This window comes from Pan troglodytes, chromosome 20, assembly GCF_028858775.2.
Source record: "Pan troglodytes isolate AG18354 chromosome 20, NHGRI_mPanTro3-v2.0_pri, whole genome shotgun sequence".
NCBI lineage: Eukaryota > Metazoa > Chordata > Mammalia > Primates > Hominidae > Pan > Pan troglodytes.
The window spans coordinates 58,661,063-58,681,050 of record NC_072418.2 but is presented as its reverse complement, the minus strand read 5'-3'; the positions used below and the strand labels follow the sequence as shown (position 1 = coordinate 58,681,050).

Genomic DNA, 19,988 nt, shown 5'->3' with positions numbered 1-19,988 from the left:
GTTGATTTGCCTCTCTAATATTCTCCCAAAATATCTTACAGCCTGGAATTGCATTCATGCTCATGTCTTGGAAGCGGAGTTCTTCCGTTCAGAATTAGAGAAGAGCGTCTTAGGATTGCTGGCACACTGCTGGGGTTGGTTTGGGTGATAGATACTTTCCACTCTTTTCCAATTGCATCTTTTCACAGAAAGCAGCTCCGCTGGCTTCTACTAAGACAGTGGTAAAGTTTCCTTGCCCGCTCTCATGTACGTTTCCCCTTTGCCTTCCTCCATGATTGTTCAGTTTCCCGAGGCCACCCAGTGATGTTCCCCGTGCGACCTGCAGAACTATAAATTAATGAAACCTCTTTTCTTCATAAATTACCCAGTCTCCGGTAGTTCTTTAGAGCAGTGTGAGAATGAACTGATATAGAATATTGGTACCAGGAGTGAGGCACTGCTATTGAGGTACCTGAAAATGTGGAAGCGACTTTGGAACTGGGTAACGGGCAGAGGTTGCAACCGTTTGGAGGGCTCAGAAGAAGACAGGAAGATGTGAGAATGTCTCGAACTGCCCAGATACTTGTCAGATGGTTTTGATCAAAATGCTGACAATTGAATTGCTCTTAGTGAAGTAAGTTCAAGTAGAAATTAAGGTGATTGATTACGGTATTTTCTTCCTATTAGGAGTTTCTCAGTGAGCTTCAACCGCATCTAGAAATTTTGGAAATGTGTGCTTTTCATTCAACTCAGGATAGCTGTAATTTCCATTGTCATTTCATATTTGATCATTTTATTTAGAAGTGGTTATTTAATTTGCATGTAAGTGGAGAATTTCTGGATTTCTTCCTGTTATTGATTTCCAATTTGACTCTGTTGCCGTCATAGGAGAGGGTGTATAGTATTTCAATTTTAAAGCTAATGAGATCTCTCTAAGACCACACATATTCGTGGCAAACACTCAGTGTGCACTTGAAATGAATGTCAGTGTTCGGTTGTTGGGTTAAACTGAATACATGAACATATATAATTTTGCCGTATTCATAGGTCCTTATCATTTGAAATTCAGTTACTGTGTTGGGTCACATTGAAATTATTATTTCGTTCATAACTTCCATAACACATAGTACACTAATCTTGCAGAAAATAGAAAACATTGGCAAATGAATCTGAATTTTCAAAATATTTATTGAACAGAAATATAAACATAAGCCCCAAAGAAAACAACATGACAAACTTTAATTACAATGTAATTTTCCCCTCATTAACATAATTGCTTTCTGTTCATGGTTTACAGAGTGATGGCTTTTTCCCTTCTGTCCCTTTGTACCTATGTGTATCTAGCAGAAAAGTTCTTAGCTATGGCTATGGGCGCACTGAAACTTCCTAAAGATGATTATGTTGAAATGTTTATTTACTTTCCCCCAGAAGAAACTGGGGCACTGGCCCTGGCTGGATTGATCACAGAACAGATACTCAGGATGCTCTGATCATCTTGACTTCCACGTTGATGAGCAAAAAATGGACGCCATGGCTCGCAAACAGGAATCTCGATGAATGTGTAGATATGGCACCCATCACTAACATTGTAAAAGGCAATGGACCTCATACCTACATCCAGGAAAATCCCCACTCTGTGCAACTGGGGACTCACCCAGAGAGGAGTCATAGGCACAGTGCTGGCAGCAAAGACCTTTCCTTCTCTGCAACCCACAGTCAAGAAGCCGTGTTCTGAAGAAAGCACAATCATCCCCTGTCGGTTCACAGATTCCTTGCACACACCCACATCCCACACTTGGCTGGTGCCCACGTCCACCTCCCAGTAATGGCGGCCGGAAGTGAAGCGAGGGGTGCCCAGGACACACAGGGTAGTGTCGAACCTCTCAGCTTGCTCCTTCCTATTGTGGCTCAAATCCCCACTTCGGAAACTCCTCAGGTCTTCAGAAATGATGAGATAGTTGTTGGCTGTGTCCACATCCAACGTCATATCCACTGTGGAAAGAAGAACCAGGAGTTCAGCAAAGACACACACTACAGACTCCCTCTGCCCTTTGACTGCAAACACTTAAACACATTATTCACTTTTACTCTTATTCTACTTTGTTTCCCAAATCAAAATTTCCTGGGGAAACTTGTTTGGCCACCTGATGAGGTTAAATTTTATCTCTAGATTGCATGAATATGATCATTGTAACAAGTCCACCTTATTCATATTAGAAATGCCTTTCGAATTAAGTTAGTGGAGAATTTGATGAAAATTAGTTTTCCATTTAGCACACATGATACATGAAAGAAGACAGTAGCTTGCTCTCCAAAGTATTCTACAAACTTGCACAGATTCCATGAAAATCTCTACGCAAAGGTGAGAACTGCTGTTGTTTGTGAAGCATGGAAGTTTTAGATGCTACATATCCTGCTAATGCCTATGTTTAATGAAGAAATGTTTGAAAGTCGTTTTCCCAGTGCCTTTTATGGGTTGTGGCAGGTCCTATAGATTCCTTACCTTGAAACTTCCTCATCCTTGGGTTCATTGTGAGAACCTTTTTCAGCTTGGGCTCTAGTTCCTTGATGATGGAAACTAGCGCCCTCAGCTTGTACTTGGGCTTGATGTCATCCTTCTGAGAGACCACAGAGCAGAAACGGCACAGTAAACCTTCCCCATCGGGCTCCTTCTGGAGTGAATTGAGGCACTGGAGGCAGCAGGCATATCCACATTTCAGTTGCACGGCGTCTTCAAGATCTTTTAGACAGACAGGACATCTAATGACCTGTTTGAAGTGCTCAGCCATGGCAAATGTCTATAGAAAAAAAAATGAACACGGAATTAGAATTTCCACGAGCTGAATGAACAGCTGATAGTGTGTGGGGCTTTTATCTTTACATGCATGGAGCTCTCATGGCACGATACTTAAAATCACTACTGCTAGTGATGAAGACACAACATGAATACAAATGTCAATGACTCGAGGCCCTGAACTTCTCATATCTGTAATACTCATTGGAATAAAGGGCATGATTCACCGAAAGACTTTGAGTTGAAATAGTAAAGGAGTCTAGACCTGAGCTGTTTGATATGGTAGCCACCAGTCACAAATGGCTATTGAGTCTTGAAATGGGGCGTATCTGAATGGAGATGTGCTGTGAGCCAAATATACTCTTATTTTTGAAGACATAAGGGGGAAAAGAGAATGTAAACTATCTGCTTGAGAACGTTTAAAGTTGCTCACATGTTAAACGATAGTATATTTTGAGTTAAAATTCATTAGGTTTGTTTTGTCCTATTTTATGTGACTACCAGAAAATGAATTTACAATTACATATATGGGTTATCTTATGTTTCTATTGGACAGTGCTGGAGTCCATTTGAAGACCTTCTACTTCCCCAACTGTGCAAAGTGGATGTGGTGAAAACCCTGAGAGCACACCAAAAGGACAAGGCACAAAATACAAATAAGTCGTACCAGGTAAAACTGAATCTACTGCATAGCGGAAAAAAAAAAAAAGTAAAAAACAGAACTAAAAGTAATCAAACAAGCAGCCATATATATGACAGTGGATTAATATCCAAAATATATAAGGAATATTTTCAAGGCCGTAGCAAAAAGAAGAAAAAGCCAAAATAATCCAAATTCCAGTGGTCAAAAACCTGAATAGACATTTCTCTGAAAAACACACACCAATGACCAGCAAGTACTGAAGAACAAGCTCAACTTGACTCACCATCCGAGAAATGCAATTTAAACTGAGACAGGAATACTGTGTGGTCACAAGAGAATGGAGAACGTATCCAGTGACAATTTCACAGAAGACCAAATCAGTGGCTGTTAAAATTAGGCACTCGTCATTAAAATTACAAGGACAAGGAGGACCCTGGGCTGATGAGGTGATAAGAAACCGGAGGGAGTTAAGCTGGTTGAAAGCATTGCCACAGTAATGACCATGGTCATTACCACACTAAATCACACACTCTGCAGTGTCACGGCTGACCCCAGCATGCCCATATGTAGTACAAAAATGGGTACCTCACCAATTCTAAAAACTCTCTGCTTTTTTCCTAGAAAACCTAATGATTAGCTCACGTCCTATTTACAAGGACTGACAAAAATAGAAACCCCGAACTCCATTGAGCGCCACGAGCTTTCAGAATCACGCCCACACTTCTCTCCTAACAGTGTGTTTTGCTCTGGAATAGAAACTTCTCGCCTTTCACTTCATTCTGGCTCATCCCTGAATTCGTTCTCCCGACAGTATCCAGAACCTGGAAACTGGCTGGGACTGGGGTCTCTCTGGCATCCAGAGAGCCTCCTGAGCCCTCCAGCAACAAAACCGCGATGAGATATTACCAACTCTCTGCTAGGATGGCTATGATCAAAAGGACAAAAGACAAGTTTTGGTAAGGATGTGGAGAAAGGGGAACCCTTGTGCACGGTTGGTGGGAAACAAAATTGGTACAACCACTACAGAAAATTGTAGGGAGGTTTCTGAAAACATGAAGAATAGAACTGCCTGTGTTCCAGCAACACTACTTCTGTGTTTCTACGTGAAAGAAAGAGGTCAGCATGTCAAAGAGACATCTGCACTCTCAGGTTCTCTGCAGCGTTATTCACAAGAGCCATGGAACCAACCCCAGAGTCTGTGAGAGAAAAATGGATGAGGAAATGGTGATATACACATCGAATTATTCTACCATAAAAAAGAAGGCAATTCTGGCATTGCACCAATGTGGATGAAGGCCGAGGGCATGATGGGAAGTGAGATAAGTGAGGCTGAGGGAAGTAAACACTGTATGATCTCAGTTATGTGTAATCTGACTTGACTGATCTCATAGAATCAGAAAATAGCCACTGCACTGCAGCCTGGCAGACACAGCGAGACACTGTCTCAAAACAATTAAAGAAATAATGAATCCCCATCCTGGAAGAGGTAGGTCCCAGCATCCGGCCAGATCTTTTCCACAATAGTAATTTAAACAAACTTTGCTTTTCATTTCCTTCCCTTTCTCTTTCTGAATTAAAAGGAACAAAAAACGGAACAAAAAAAAATCAGAAAATGAGAGAAGAATGATGGTTGCCAGGGGTTGTGGGAAGGGGAGAATAGGAAAACAATACCAAACCCATAGGAAAACCTGACGTTGAATAACGCAGCCACCGAAACTCTGTCCATCATTTCAGAAAGTCTACCAAATTCTGATGAAATTCAAGCAAATGGTGATTGTCACGTCTCTTGTCTTGGTATTGAAAATCTGAGACTTACCTAACTGTTACCAGGGCAGAGGTCCCATTATCCTCCAGAAATACAGTGTGTCTGTCATGGAGTTGGCCTCAGATAACTCTTGTGGAATCAAGACATTATTGCATTCCCCAAGACTCTCATACGCCTTTTGTAAAAATGAATTCCAAGAGATTGAACTCACCTCTCCTTCTGGAGTTTCTCCCCTGACCTCCAGCTGCTTCTGCGGACAGCTCAGATGTGGGATGAGAGCTGCCTGCCAGGGGCTTTTATAGGAGAGGGTCTCTCCACCCACCTTAGCCACACCCTTTCCCTCCTTTTTAATCCAATCAGATTCTGATTTCATTCTGCCATCATTGAGATGGTTAGTATTGGTCAGGTTTTCACCGTAAAGGAAGACGATTGTGTTTTCAGTGTTATTTTTTAATTAACAAGGACAAAATATTGCCATGTAATATTTTTTAGATAAGATCTTGAATATTATGCCTATTGATTAAAATTTGGAAATCAATTAAAATTAATTAAAATCTTAAAATTTGGGGTGACATTTAAAATTCCTCTCAAATGAAAGGTGCGACTTTCAAAGAGTTTTCTATTATAAATGTAACACCTTTTCACATTTCAATAAAAGAGGTGAGTTAAACCTACTCAGTAGTCGTTACTAATAGGACACTCCACAGACCACACTCAACTCTCAAAAACATTTTCTCTATAATGTAAAGATTCTAATTAAGAAGCTTAGGAAAGAAATCCCAAAACGGTTTCCAATCAGTCAGCCAGTGAAAGTCCGGTTTTTCTTTTTAGTTGCAGCATCTAAAATGAAAGGTAAAATATACTGTTACAATCTTTCTATTTCCCTTACATCACAACGTAAGTAAAATGAGATTCATTTCCTCTATAAAATTGTTAAAAATGGGTTCCTCATGTATTAAATATATTATAGGGGATCAGAGTTCATGGATAAGAACGTAAAAGTGGGAGACTGGAGGTCAGGTGGGAAAGGATCTGATTACATTAATGTGATTAAATTAATAGTCTTTAATTCAATCATCTCCACAGTAATCATTCTCTAGTGATTGCTAGACTCTCTTCTTTCCTATTCAAAGCCAAGGCAGTTCTCAACTCCTTTTGTCTCGTGAAGGCAAATTGAGAAACACAAATCTCTACGTTGTGGTGCATATATTAGATGAAATCCTTGCACATTGCATTTCTTCATTGATTGGCATCTATAATATAATCTGCCACCTGTATGTCCATGTACATACACATACCGTATCTACACATATGCATGCAGGGAGAAAATGCTTATCTCTTCTCGCATAATTCTAATTGCTTTATTTTCTCATATAAATCCTTTTAAAATATACTCACATTTCTGGGAGCAGTTACTCCCCAGCTTCTAATTTTATGGACCCAGGTTCCTGGAGCACTGATCCCTCACATCTTGTAATTTTTATCTGCTTTCAGTAAACCTTGAACAAAATTTCTGTTCTCTTTGGGAATACCAGGTGGGCTCGGTTGTGGAAATCACCAAGCCCAGTGGGTTGATTTGCCTCTCTAATATTCTCCCAAAATATCTTAACAGCCTGGAATTGCATTCATGCTCATGTCTTGGAAGCGGAGCTCTTCCGTTCAGAATTAGAGAAGAGCGTCTTAGGATTGCTGGCACACTGGTGGGGTTGGTTTGGGTGTTAGATACTTTCCACCTCTTTTCCAGTTGCATCTTTTACAGAAAGCAGCTCCGCTGGCTTCTACTAAGACAGTGGTAAAGGTTCCTTACCCGCTCTCATGTACGCTTCCCCTTTGCCTTCCTCCATGATTGTTCAGTTTCCCGAGGCCACCCAGTGATGTTCCCCGTGCGACCTGCAGAACTATAAATTAATGAAACCTCTTTTCTTCATAAATGACCCAGTCTCCGGTAGTTCTTTAGAGCAGTGTGAAAATGAACTGATACAGAATATAGGTACCAGGAGTGAGGCACTGCTATTGAGGTACCTGAAAATCTGGAAGCGACTTTGGAACTGGGTAACGGGCAGAGGTTGCAACCGTTTGGAGGGCTCAGAAGAAGACAGGAAGATGTGAGAATGTCTGGAACTTCCCAGATACTTGTCAGATGGTTTTGATCAAAATGCTGACAATTGAATTGCTCTTAGTGAAGTAAGTTCAAGTAGAAATTAAGGTGATTGATTACGGTATTTTCTTCCTATTAGGAGTTTCTCAGTGAGCTTCAACCGCATCTAGAAATTTTGTAAATGTGTGCTTTTCATTCTACTCAGGATAGCTGTAATTTCCATTGTCATTTCATATTTGATCATTTTATTTAGAACTGGTTATTTAATTTGCATGTATGTGGAGAATTTATGGATTTCTTCCTGTTATTGATTTCCAATTTGACTCTGTTGCCGTCATAGGAGAGGGTGTATAGTATTTCAATTTTAAAGCTAACGAGTTCCTTCTAAGGCCACACATATTCGTGGCAAACACTCAGTGTGCACTTGAAATGAATGTCAGTGTTCAGTTGTTGGGTTACACTGAATACATGAACATATATAATTTTGCCGTATTCATAGGTCCTTATCATTTGAAATTCAGTTACTGTGTTGGGTCACATTCAAATTATTATTTAGTTCATAACTTCCATAACACATACTACACTAATCTTGCAGAAAATAGAAAACATTGGCAAATGAATCTGCATTTTCAAAATATTTATTGAACAGAAATATAAACATAAGCCCCAAAGAAAACAACATGACAAACTTGAAGTACAATGTAATTTTCCCCTCAGTAATATAATTGCTTTCTGTTCATGGTTTACAGAGTGATGGTTTTTTCCCTTCTGTCCCTTTGTACCTATGTGTATCTACGAGAAAAGTTCTTAGCTATGGCTATGGGCACACAGAAACTTCCTAAAGATGATTATGTTGAAATGTTTATTTACTTTCCCCCAGAAGAAACTGGGGCACTGGCAGTGGCTGGATTGATCACAGAACAGATACTCAGGATGCTCTGATCATCTTGACTTCCACGTTGATGAGCAAAAAATGGACGCCATGGTTCGCAAACAGGAATCTCGATGAATGTGTAGATATGGCACCCATCACTAACATTGTAAAAGGCAATGGACCTCATACCTACATCCAGGAAAATCCCCACTCTGTGCAACTGGGGACTCACCCAGAGAGGAGTCATAGGCACAGAGCTGGCAGCAAAGACCTTTCCTTCTCTGCAACCCACAGTCAAGAAGCCGTCTTCTGAAGAAAGCACAATCTTCCCCTGTGGGTTCACAGATTCCTTGCACACACCCACATCCCACACTTGGCTGGTGCCCACGTCCACCTCCCAGTAATGGCGGCCGGAAGTGAAGCGAGGGGTGCCCAGGACGCACAGGGCAGTGTCGAACCTCTCAGCTTGTTCCTTCCTATTCTGACTCAAATCCCCACTTCGGAAACTCCTCAAGTCTTCAGAAATGATGAGATAGTTGTTGGCTGTGTCCACATCCAACGTCATATCCACTGTGCAAAGAAGAACCAGGAGTTCAGCAAAGACACACACTACAGACGCCCTCTGCCCTTTGACTGCAAACACTTAAACACGTTATTCACTTTTACTCTTATTCTACTTTCTTTCCCAAATCAAAATTTCCTGGGGAAACTTGTTTGGCCACCTGATGAGGTTAAATTTTATCTCTAGATTGCATGAATATGATCCTTGTAACAAGTCCACCTTATCCATATTAGAAATGCCTTTCGAATTAAGTTAGTGGATAATTTGATGAAAATTAGTTTTCCATTTAGCACATATGATACATGAAAGAAGACAGTAGCTTGCTCTCCAAAGTATTCTACAAACTTGCACAGATTCCTTGAAAATCTCTACGCAAAGGTGAGAACTGCTGTTGTTTGTGAAGCATGGAAGTTTTAGAGCTAGTTATCCTGCTAATGCCTATGTTTAATGAAGAAATGTTTGAAAGTCATTTTCCCAGTGCCTTTTATGGGTTGTGGCAGGTCCTATAGATTCCTTACCTTGAAACTTCCTCATCCTTGGGTTCATTGTTAGAACCTTTTTCAGCTTGGGCTCTAGTTCCTTGATGATGGAAACCAGCGCCCTCAGCTTGTACTTGGGCTTGATGTCATCCTTCTGAGAGACCACAGAGCAGAAACGGCACAGTAAACCTTCCCCATCGGGCTCCTTCTGGAGTGAATTGAGGCACTGGAGGCAGCAGGCATATCCACATTTCAGTTGCACGGCTTCTTCAAGATCTTTTAGGCAGACAGGACATCTAATGACCTGTTTGAAGTGCTCAGCCATGGCAAATGTCTATAGAAAAAAAAATGAACACGGAATTAGAATTTCCACGAGTTGAATGAACAGCTGATAGTGTGTGGGGCTTTTATCTTTACATGCATGGAGCTATCATGGCATGATACTTAAAATCACTGCTGCTAGTGATGAAGACACAACATGAATACAAATGTCAATGACTCGAGGCCCTGAACTTCTCATATCTGTAATACTCATTGGAATAAAGGGCATGATTCACCGAAACTCTTTGACTTGAAATAGTAAAGGAGTCTAGACCTGAGCTGTTTGATATGGTAGCCACCAGTGACAAATGGCTATTGAGTCCTGAAATGGGGCGTATCTGAATGGAGATGTGCTGTGAGCCAAATACACTCTTATTTTTGAAGACATAAGGGGGAAAAGGGAACGTAAACTATCTGCTTGAGAACGTTTAAAGTTGCTCACATGTTAAACGATAGTATATTTTGAGTTAAAATTCATTAGGTTTGTTTTGTTCTATTTTATGTGACTACCAGAAAATGAATTTACAATTACATATATGGGTTATCTTATGTTTCTATTGGACAGTGCTGGCGTCCATTTGAAGACCTTCTACTTCCCCAACTGTGCAAAGTGGATGTGGTGAAAACCCTGATAGCGCACCAAAAGGACAAGACACAAAATACAAATAAGTCGTACCAGGTAAAACTGAATCTTCTGCATAGCGGGGGAAAAAAAAATGCAAAAAACAGAACTAAAAGAAACCAAACAAGCAGCCATATGTATGACAGTGGGTTAATATCCAAAATCTGTAAGGAATATTTTCAAGGCCCTAGCAAAAAGAAACAAAAGCCAAAATAATCCAAATTCCAATGGGCAAAAACCTGAATAGACATTTCTCTGAAAAGCACACACCAACGACCAGCAACTACTGAGGAACAAGCTCAACCTCACTCATCATCCGAGAAATGCAGTTTAAACTGAGGCAGGAATACTGTGTGGTCACAAGAGAGTGGAGAACGTATCCAGTGACACTGTCACATAAGACCAAAACAGTGGCTGTTAAAATTAGCCACTTGTCATTAAAATTACAAGGACAAGGAGGAACCTGGGCTCATGAGGTGCTAAAAAACTGGAGGGAGTTAAACTGGTTGAAAGCATTGCCACAGTAATGACCATGGTCATTACCACACTAAATCACACACTCTGCAGTGTCACGGCTGACCCCAGCATGCCCATATGTAGTACGAAAAATGGGTACCTCACCAACTCTAAAAACTCTCTGCTTTTTTCCTAGAAAACCTAATGATTAGTTCACCTCCTAATTAGAAGGACAGACAAAAATAGAAACCCCGAACTCCATTGAGCGCCACGAGCTTTCAGAATCACGCCCACACTTCTCTCCTAACAGTGTGCTTTTACTCTGGAATAGAAACTTCTCGCCTTTCACTTCATTCTGGCTCATCCCTGAATTCGTTCTCCCGACAGCATCCAGAACCTGGAAACTGGCTGGGTCTGGGGTCTCTCTGGCATCCAGAGAACCTCCTGAGCCTTCCAGCAACAAAACCGCGGTGAGATATTACCCCCCTCTCTGCTAGGATGGCTATGATCAAAAAGACAAAAGATAAGTGTTGGTAATGATGTGGAGAAAGGGGAAACCTTGTGCACGGTTGGTGGGAAAGAAAATGGTACAACCACTACAGAAAATAGTAGGGAGGTTTCTGAAAACATGAAGAATAGAACTGCCTGTGTTCCAGCAACCCTACTTCTGTGTTTCTACGTGAAAGAAAGAGGTCAGCATGTCAAAGAGACATCTGCCCTCTCAGGTTCTCTGCAGCGTTATTCACAAGAGCCATGGAACCAACCCCAGAGTCTGTGAGAGAAAAATGGATGAGGAAATGGTGATATACACATCGAATTATTCTACCATAAAAAAGAAGGCAATTCTGGCATTGCACCAATGTGGATGAAGGCCGAGGGCATGATGGGAAGTGAGATAAGTGAGGCTGAGGGAAGTAAACACTGTATGATCTCAGTTATGTGGAATCTGACTTGACTGATCTCATAGAATCAGAAAATAGCCACTGCACTGCAGCCTGGCAGACACAGCGAGACACTGTCTCAAAACAATTAAAGAAATAATGAATCCCCATCCTGGAAGAGGTAGGTCCCGGCATCCGGCCAGATCTTTTCCGCAATAGTAATGTAAACAAACTTTGCTTTTCATTTCCTTCCCTTTCTCTTTCTGAATTAAAAGGAACAAAAAACTGAACAAAAAAAAAAAATCAGAAAATAAGAGAAGAATGATGGTTGCCAGGGGTTGTGGGAAGGGGAGAATAGGAAAACAATACCAAACCCATAGGAAAACCTGACATTGAATAACGCCGCCACCGAACCTCTGTCCATCATTTCAGACAGTCTACCAAATTCTGATGAAATTCAAGCAAATGGAGATTGTCACGTCTCTCGCCTTGGTATTGAAAATCTAAGACTTACCTAACTGTTACCAGGGCAGAGGTCCCATTATCCTCCAGAAATACAGTGTGTCTGTCATGGAGTTGGCCTCAGACAACTCTTGTGGAATCAAGACATTATTGCATTCCCCTAGACTCTCATACGCCTTTTGTAAAAATGAATTCCAAGAGATTGAACTCACCTCTCCTTCTGGAGTTTCTCCCCTGGTCTCCAGCTGCTTCTGCGGACAGCTCAGATGTGGGGTGAGAGCTGCCTGCCAGGGGCTTTTATAAGAGAGGGTCTCTCCACCCACCTTAGCCACACCCTTTCCCTCCTTTTTAATCCAATCAGATTCTGATTTCATTCTGCCATCATTGAGATGGTTATTATTGCTCAGGTTTTTACCATAAAGGAAGACGATTGTGTTTTCAGTGTTATTTTTGAATTAACAAGGACAAAATATTGCCATGTAATAGTTTTTAGATAAGATCTTGAATATTATGCCTATTGATTAAAATTAGGAAATCAATTAAAATTAATTAAAATCTTAAAATTTGGGGTGACATTTAAAATTCCTCTCAAATGAACGGTGCGACTTTCAAAGAGTTTTCTATTATAAATGTAACACCTTTTCACATTTCAATAAAAGAGGTGAGTTAAAACTACGCAGTAGTCGTTACTAATAGGACATTCCACAGACCACACTCAACTCTCAAAAACATTTTCTCTATAATGTAAAGATTCTAATTAAGAAGCTTAGGAAAGAAATCCCAAAACGGTTTCCAGACAATCAGTCAGCCAGTGAAACTCCGGTTTTTCTTTCTAGTTGCAGCATCTAAAATGAAAGGTAAAATATACTGTTACAATCTTTCTATTTCCCTTACAACACAACGCATTTCCTCTTTAAAAATGTTCACACTTGGGTTCCTCATGTACTAAATATATTATAGGGGATCAGAGTTCATGGATAAGAACGTAAAAGTGGGAGACTGGAGGTCAGGTGGGAAAGGATTTGATTACATTCATGTGATTAAATTAATAGTCTTTAATTCAATCATCTCCACAGTAATCATTCTCTAGTGATTGCTAGATTCTCTTCTTTCCTATTCAAAGCCAAGGCAGTTCTCAATTCCTTTTGTCTCGTGAAGGCAAATTGAGAAACACAAATCTCTACGTTGCGGTGCATATATTAGATGAAATCCTTGGACATTGCATTTCTTCATTGATTGGCATCTATAATATAATCTGCCACCTGTATGTCCATGTACACACACATACCGTATCTACACGTATGCATGCAGGGAGAAAATGCTTATCTCTTCTCGCATAATTCTAATTGGTTTATTTTCTCATATAAATCCTTTTAAAATATACTCACATTTCTGGGAGCAGTTATTCTCCAGCTTGTAATTTTATGGACCCAGGTTCCTGGAGCACTGATCCCTCACATCTTGTAATTTTTATCTGCTTTGAGTAAAGCTTGAATAAAATTTCTGTTCTCCTTGGGAATACCAGGTGGCCTCAGTTGTGGAAAGCACCAAGCCCAGTGGGTTGATTTGCCTCTCTAATATTCTCCCAAAATATCTTACAGCCTGGAATTGCATTCATGCTCATGTCTTGGAAGCGGAGTTCTTCCGTTCAGAATTAGAGAAGAGCGTCTTAGGATTGCTGGCACACTGGTGGGGTTGGTTTGGGTGTTAGATACTTTCCACTCTTTTCCAATTGCATCTTTTCACAGAAAGCAGCTCCGCTGGCTTCTACTAAGACAGTGGTAAAGGTTCCTTACCCGCTCTCATGTACGCTTCCCCTTTGCCTTCCTCCATGATTGTTAAGTTTCCCGAGGCCACCCAGTGATTTTCCCCGTGCGACCTGCAGAACTATAAATTAATGAAACCTCTTTTCTTCATAAATGACCCAGTCTCCGGTACTTCTTTAGAGCAGTGTGAAAATGAACTGATATAGAATATCGGTACCAGGAGTGAGGCACTGCTATTGAGGTACCTGAAAATCTGGAAGCAACTTTGGAACTGGGTAACGGGCAGAGGTTGCAACCGTTTGGAGGGCTCAGAAGAAGACAGGAAGATGTGAGAATGTCTGGAACTGCCCAGATACTTGTCAGATGGTTTTGATCAAAATGCTGACAATTGAATTGCTCTTAGTGAAGTAAGTTCAAGTAGAAATTAAAGTGATTGATTACGGTATTTTCTTCCTATTAGGAGTTTCTCAGTGAGCTTCAACCGCATCTAGAAATTTTGGAAATGTGTGTTTTTCATTCAACTCAGGATAGCTGTAATTTCCATTGTCATTTCATATTTGATCATTTTATTTAGAAGTGGTTATTTAATTTACATGTATGTGGAGAATTTATGGATTTCTTCCTGTTATTGATTTCCAATTTGACTCTGTTGCCATCATAGGACAGGGTGTATAGTATTTCAATTTTAAAGCTAATGAGATCTCCCTAAGACCACACATATTCGTGGCAAACACTCAGTGTGCACTTGAAATGAATGTCAGTGTTCGGTTGTTGGGTTAGACTGAATACAAGAACATATATAATTTTGACGTATTCATAGGTCCTTATCATTTGAAATTCAGTTACTGTGTTGGGACACATTCAGATTATTATTTAGTTCCTGACTTCCATAACACATACTCCACTAATCTTGCAGAAATTGAAAACATTGGCAAATGAATCTGAATTTTCAAAATGTTTATTGAACAGAAATATAAACATAAGCCCCAAAGAAAACAACATGACAAACTTTAAGTACAATGTAATTTTCCCCTCATTAATATAATGGCTTTCTGTTCATGGTTTACAGAGTGATGGCTTTTTCCCTTCTGTCCCTTTGTACCTATGTGTACCTAGCAGAAAAGTTCTTAGCTATGGCTATGGGCGCACAGAAACTTCCTAAAGATGATTATGTTGAAATGTTTATTTACTTTCCCCCAGAAGAAACTGGGGCACTGGCAGTGGCTGGATTGATCACAGAACAGATACTCAGGATGCTCTGATCATCTTGACTTCCACGTTGATGAGCAAAAAATGGACGCCATGGCTCGCAAACAGGAATCTCGATGAATGTGTAGATATGGCACCCATCACTAACATTGTAAAAGGCAATGGACCTCATACCTACATCCAGGAAAATCCCCACTCTGTGCAACTGGGGACTCACCCAGAGAGGAGTCATAGGCACAGTGCTGGCAGCAAAGACCTTTCCTTCTCTGCAACCCACAGTCAAGAAGCCGTGTTCTGAAGAAAGCACAATCATCCCCTGTCGGTTCACAGATTCCTTGCACACACCCACATCCCACACTTGGCTGGTGCCCACGTCCACCTCCCAGTAATGGCGGCCGGAAGTGAAGCGAGGGGTACCCAGGACACACAGGGTAGTGTCGAACCTCTCAGCTTGCTCCTTCCTATTGTGGCTCAAATCCCCACTTCGGAAACTCCTCAGGTCTTCAGAAATGATGAGATAGTTGTTGGCTGTGTCCACATCGAACGTCATATCCACTGTGCAAAGAAGAACCAGGAGTTCAGCAAAGACACACACTACAGACTCCCTCTGCCCTTTGACTGCAAACACTTAAACACATTATTCACTTTTACTCTTATTCTACTTTCTTTCCCAAATCAAAATTTCCTGGGGAAACTTGTTTGGCCACCTGATGCGGTTAACTTTTATCTATAGATTGCATGAATATGATCATTGTAACAAGTCCACCTTATTCATATTAGAAATGCCTTTCGAATTAAGTTAGTGGATAATTTGATGAAAATTAGTTTTCCATTTATCACATATGATACATGAAAGAAGACAGTAGCTTGCTCTCCAAAGTATTCTACAAACGTGCACAGATTCCATGAAAATCTGTACGCAAAGGTGAGAACTGTTGCTGTTTGTGAAGCATGGAAGTTTTAGATGCTAGATATCCTGCTAATGCCTATGTTTAATGAAGAAATGTTTGAAAGTCGTTTTCCCAGTGCCTTTTATGGGTTGTGGCAGGTCCTATAGATTCCTTACCTTGAAACTTCCTCATCCTTGGGTTCATTGTTAGAACCTTTTTCAGCTTGGGCTCTAGTTCCTTGATGATGGAAACCAGCGCCCTCAGCTTGTACTTGGGCTTGATGTCATCCTTCTGAGAGACCACAGAGCAGAAACGGCACAGTAAACCTTCCCCATCGGGCTCCTTCTGGAGTGAATTGAGGCACTGGAGGCAGCAGGCATATCCACATTTCAGTTGCACAGCGTCTTCAAGATCTTTTAGGCAGACAGGACATCTAATGACCTGTTTGAAGTGCTCAGCCATGGCAAATGTCTATGGAAAAAAAAATGAACACGGAATTAGAATTTCCACGAGCTGAATGAACAGCTGATAGTGTGTGGGGCTTTTATCTTTACATGCATGGAGCTGTCATGGCACGATACTTAAAATCACTGCTGCTAGTGATGAAGACACAACATGAATACAAATGTCAATGACTCGAGGCCCTGAACTTCTAATATCTGTAATACTCATTGGAATAAAGGGCATGATTCATCGAAAGCCTTTGAATTGAAATAGTAAAGGAGTCTACACCCCTGAGCTCTTTGATATGGTAGCCACCAGTCACAAATGGCTATTGAGACCTGGGATGGGGCGTATCTGAATGGAGATGTGCTGTGAGCCAAATACACTCTTATTTTTGAAGACATAAGGGGGAAAAGAGAATGTAAACTATCTCCTTGAGAACGTTTAAAGTTGCTCACATGTTAAATGATTTTATTTTGAGTTAAAATTCATTAGGTTTGTTTTGTCCTATTTTATGTGACTACCAGAAAATGAATTTACAATTACATATATGGGTTATCTTATGTTTCTATTGGACAGTGCTGGAGTCCATTTGAAGACCTTCTACTTCCCCAACTGTGCAAACTGGATGTGGTGAAAACCCTGATAGCGCACCAAAAGGACAAGACACAAAGTACAAATAAGTCCTACCAGGTAAAACTGAATCTTACGCTTGGCGGGGGAAAAAAAAAAAAAAGCAAAAAACAGAACTAAAAAAAAACAAGCAGCCATATATATGACAGTGGATTAATATCCAAAATATATAAGGAATATTTTCAAGGCCGTAGCAAAAAGAAAATTGTAGGGAACTTTCTGAAAACATTAAGAATAGAACTGCCTGTGTTCCAGCAACCCTACTTCTGTGTTTCTACGTGAAAGAAAGAGGTCAGCATGTCAAAGAGACATCTGCACTCTCAGGTTCTCTGCAGCGTTATTCACAAGAGCCATGGAAACAACCCCAGAGTCTGTGAGAGAAAAATGGATAAGGAAATGGTGGTATATACATTGGATTATTCTACCATAAAAAAGAAGGCAATTCTGGCATTGCACCAATGTGGATGAAGGCTGAGGGCATGATGGGAAGTAAAATAAGTGAGGCTGAAGGAAGTAAACACTGTATGATCTCAGTTATGTGTAATCTGAGTTGACTGATCTCATAGAATCAGAAAATGGCCGCTGCACTGCAGCCTGGCAGACAGAGCGAGACCCTGTCTCAAAACAATTAAAGAAAAAATGAATCCCCATCCTGGAAGAGGTAGGTCCCAGCATCCGGCCAGATCTTTTCCGCAATACTAATGTAAACAAACTTTGCTTTTCATTTCCTTCCCTTTCTCTTTCTGAATTAAAAGGAACAAAAAACTGAACAAAAAAAAATCAGAAAATAAGAGAAGAATGATGGTTGCCAGGGGTTGTGGGAAGGGGAGAATAGGAAAACAATACCAAACCCATAGGAAAACCTGATGTTGAATAACGCAGCCACCGAACCTCTGTCCATCATTTCAGAAAGTCTACCAAATTCTGATGAAATTCAAGCAAATGGAGATTGTCACGTCTCTTGCCCTGGTATTGAAAATCTAAGACTTACCTAACTGTTACCAGGGCAGAGGTGCCATTATCCTCCAGAAATACAGTGCGTCTGTCATGGAGTTGGCCTCAGACAACACTTGTGGAATCAAGACATTATTGCATTCCCCTAGACTCTCATACGCCTTTTGTAAAAATGAATTCCAAGAGATTGAACTCACCTCTCCTTCTGGAGTTTCTCCCCTGCTCTCCAGCTGCTTCTGCAGACAGCTCAGATCTGGAGTGAGAGCTGCCTGCCAGGGACTTTTATACGAGAGGGTGTCTCCACCCACCTTAGCCACACCCTTTCCCTCCTTTATAATCCAATCAGATTCTGATTTCATTCTGCCATCATTGAGATGATTACTATTGGACAGGTTTTTACCATAAAGGAAGACGATTGTGTTTTCAGTGTTATTTTTTAATTAACAAGGACAAAATATTGCCATGTAATAATTTTTAGATAAGATCTTGAATATTATGCCTATTGATTAAAACTTGGAAACTAGTTAAAATTAAATAAAATCTTAAAATTTGGGGTGACATTTAAAATTCCTCTAAAATGCATGGTGCGACTTTCAAAGAGTTTTCTATTATAAATATAACACCTTTTCACATTTCAATAAAAGAGGTGAGTTAAACCTACCCAGTAGTCGTTACTAACAGGACACTCCACAGACCACACTCAACTCTCAAAAACATTTTCTCTGTAATGTAAAGATTCTAATTAAGAAGCTTAGGAAAGAAATCCCAAAACGGTTTCCAGACAATCAGTCAGCCAGTGAAAGTCCGGTTTTTCTTTTTAGTTGCAGCATCTAAAATGAAAGGTAAAAGATACTGTTACAATCTTTCTATTTCCCTTACATCACAACATAAGTAAAATGAGATTCATTTCCTCTTTAAAAATGTTCACAATTGGGTTCCTCATGTATTAAATATATTATAGGGGATCAGAGTTCATGGATAAGAACGTAAAAGTGGGAGACTGGAGGTCAGGTGGGAAAGATCTGATTACATTAATGTGATTAGATTAATAGTCTTTAATTCAATCATCTCCACAGTAATCACTCTCTAGTGATTGCTAGATGTCTTCTTTCCTATTCAAAGCCAAGGCAGTTCTCAATTCCTTTTGTCTCGTGAAGGCCAATTGAGAAACACAAATCTCTACGTTGCGGTGCATATATTAGATGAAATCCTTGCACATTGCATTTCTTCATTGATTGGCATCTATAATATAATCTGCCACCTGTATGTCCATGTACACACACATACCGTATCTACACATATGCATGCAGGGAGAAAACGCTTATCTCTTCTGGCATAATTCTAATTGCTTTATTTTCTCATATGAATCCTTTTAAAATATACTCACATTTCTGGGAGCAGTTATTCTCCAGCTTGTAATTTTATGGACCCATGTTCCTGGAGCACTGATCCCTCACATCTTTTAATTTTTATCTGCTTTCAGTAAAGCTTGAACAAAATTTCTGTTCTCTTTGGGAATACCAGGTGGCCTCAGTTGTGGAAAGCACCAAGCCCAGTGGGTTGATTTGCCTCTTTAATATTCTCCCAAAATATCTTACAGCCTGGAATTGCATTCATGCTCATGTCTTGGAAGCGGAGTTCTTCCGTTCAGAATTAGAGAACAGCGTCTTAGGATTGCTGGCACACTGGTGGGGTTGGTTTGGGTGTCAGATACTTTCCACCTCTTTTCCAGTTGCATCTTTTCACAGAAAGCAGCTCCGCTGGCTTCTACTAAGACAGTGGTAAAGGTTCCTTACCCGCTCTCATGTACGCTTCCCCTTTGCCTTCCTCCATGATTGTTCAGTTTCCCGAGGCCACCCAGTGATATTCCCCGTGCGACCTGCAGAACTATAAATTAATGAAACCGCTTTTCTTCATAAATGACCCAGTCTCCGGTAGTTCTTTAGAGCAGTGTGAGAATGAACTGATATAGAATATTGGTACCAGGAGTGAGGCACTGCTATTGAGGTACCTGAAAATGTGGAAGCGACTTTGGAACTGGGTAACGGGCAGAGGTTGCAACCGTTTGGAGGGCTCAGAAGAAGACAGGAAGATGTGAGAATGTCTCGAACTGCCCAGATACTTGTCAGATGGTTTTGATCAAAATGCTGACAATT

General features: G+C 40.5%; 3 protein-coding genes across 3 annotated transcripts; all 3 read right to left on the bottom strand.

Moving 5' to 3' along the window:
* Positions 1-1,150: 1,150 nt before the first annotated feature.
* LOC129138023 (ret finger protein-like 4A) lies at positions 1,151-2,771 on the bottom strand. Its single transcript, XM_054672979.2, has 2 exons — positions 2,483-2,771; positions 1,151-1,971 (listed from the first exon to the last, which is right to left on the bottom strand). The coding sequence occupies exons 1-2, from the start codon at positions 2,766-2,768 to the stop codon at positions 1,394-1,396; spliced, it is 864 nt and encodes a 287-aa protein (XP_054528954.1). The 5' UTR covers positions 2,769-2,771; the 3' UTR covers positions 1,151-1,393.
* A 5,356-nt stretch (positions 2,772-8,127) lies between these two features.
* Positions 8,128-13,947, bottom strand: LOC129138021 (ret finger protein-like 4A). The gene is made up of 4 exons (XM_054672977.2): positions 13,325-13,947; positions 12,149-12,781; positions 9,234-9,528; positions 8,128-8,723 (listed from the first exon to the last, which is right to left on the bottom strand). Exons 2-4 carry the CDS (start codon positions 12,308-12,310, stop codon positions 8,146-8,148), a joined length of 1,035 nt encoding a protein of 344 aa, XP_054528952.1. The 5' UTR covers positions 12,311-12,781; positions 13,325-13,947; the 3' UTR covers positions 8,128-8,145.
* Positions 13,948-14,870: 923 nt separating this feature from the next.
* Positions 14,871-16,263, bottom strand: LOC129138022 (ret finger protein-like 4A). Its single transcript, XM_054672978.1, has 2 exons — positions 15,978-16,263; positions 14,871-15,466 (listed from the first exon to the last, which is right to left on the bottom strand). The coding sequence occupies exons 1-2, from the start codon at positions 16,261-16,263 to the stop codon at positions 14,889-14,891; spliced, it is 864 nt and encodes a 287-aa protein (XP_054528953.1). The 3' UTR covers positions 14,871-14,888.
* Between the last annotated feature and the right edge of the window lie 3,725 nt (positions 16,264-19,988).

Coding starts and splice junctions, on each gene's coding strand:
- LOC129138023 (XM_054672979.2), bottom strand. CDS start 2,768: ATGGCTGAGCACTTCAAACAGGTCATTAGATGTCCTGTCTGTCTAAAA. Junction 1,972..2,482: donor AAGGATGAGGAAGTTTCAAG/GTAAGGAATCTA, acceptor TTCTTTCCACAG/TGGATATGACGTTGGATGTG.
- LOC129138021 (XM_054672977.2), bottom strand. CDS start 12,310: ATGAAATCAGAATCTGATTGGATTAAAAAGGAGGGAAAGGGTGTGGCT. Junction 9,529..12,148: donor GAGAAACTCCAGAAGGAGAG/GTGAGTTCAATC, acceptor TTTTTTCTATAG/ACATTTGCCATGGCTGAGCA. Junction 8,724..9,233: donor AAGGATGAGGAAGTTTCAAG/GTAAGGAATCTA, acceptor TTCTTTGCACAG/TGGATATGACGTTGGATGTG.
- LOC129138022 (XM_054672978.1), bottom strand. CDS start 16,263: ATGGCTGAGCACTTCAAACAGGTCATTAGATGTCCTGTCTGCCTAAAA. Junction 15,467..15,977: donor AAGGATGAGGAAGTTTCAAG/GTAAGGAATCTA, acceptor TTCTTTGCACAG/TGGATATGACGTTCGATGTG.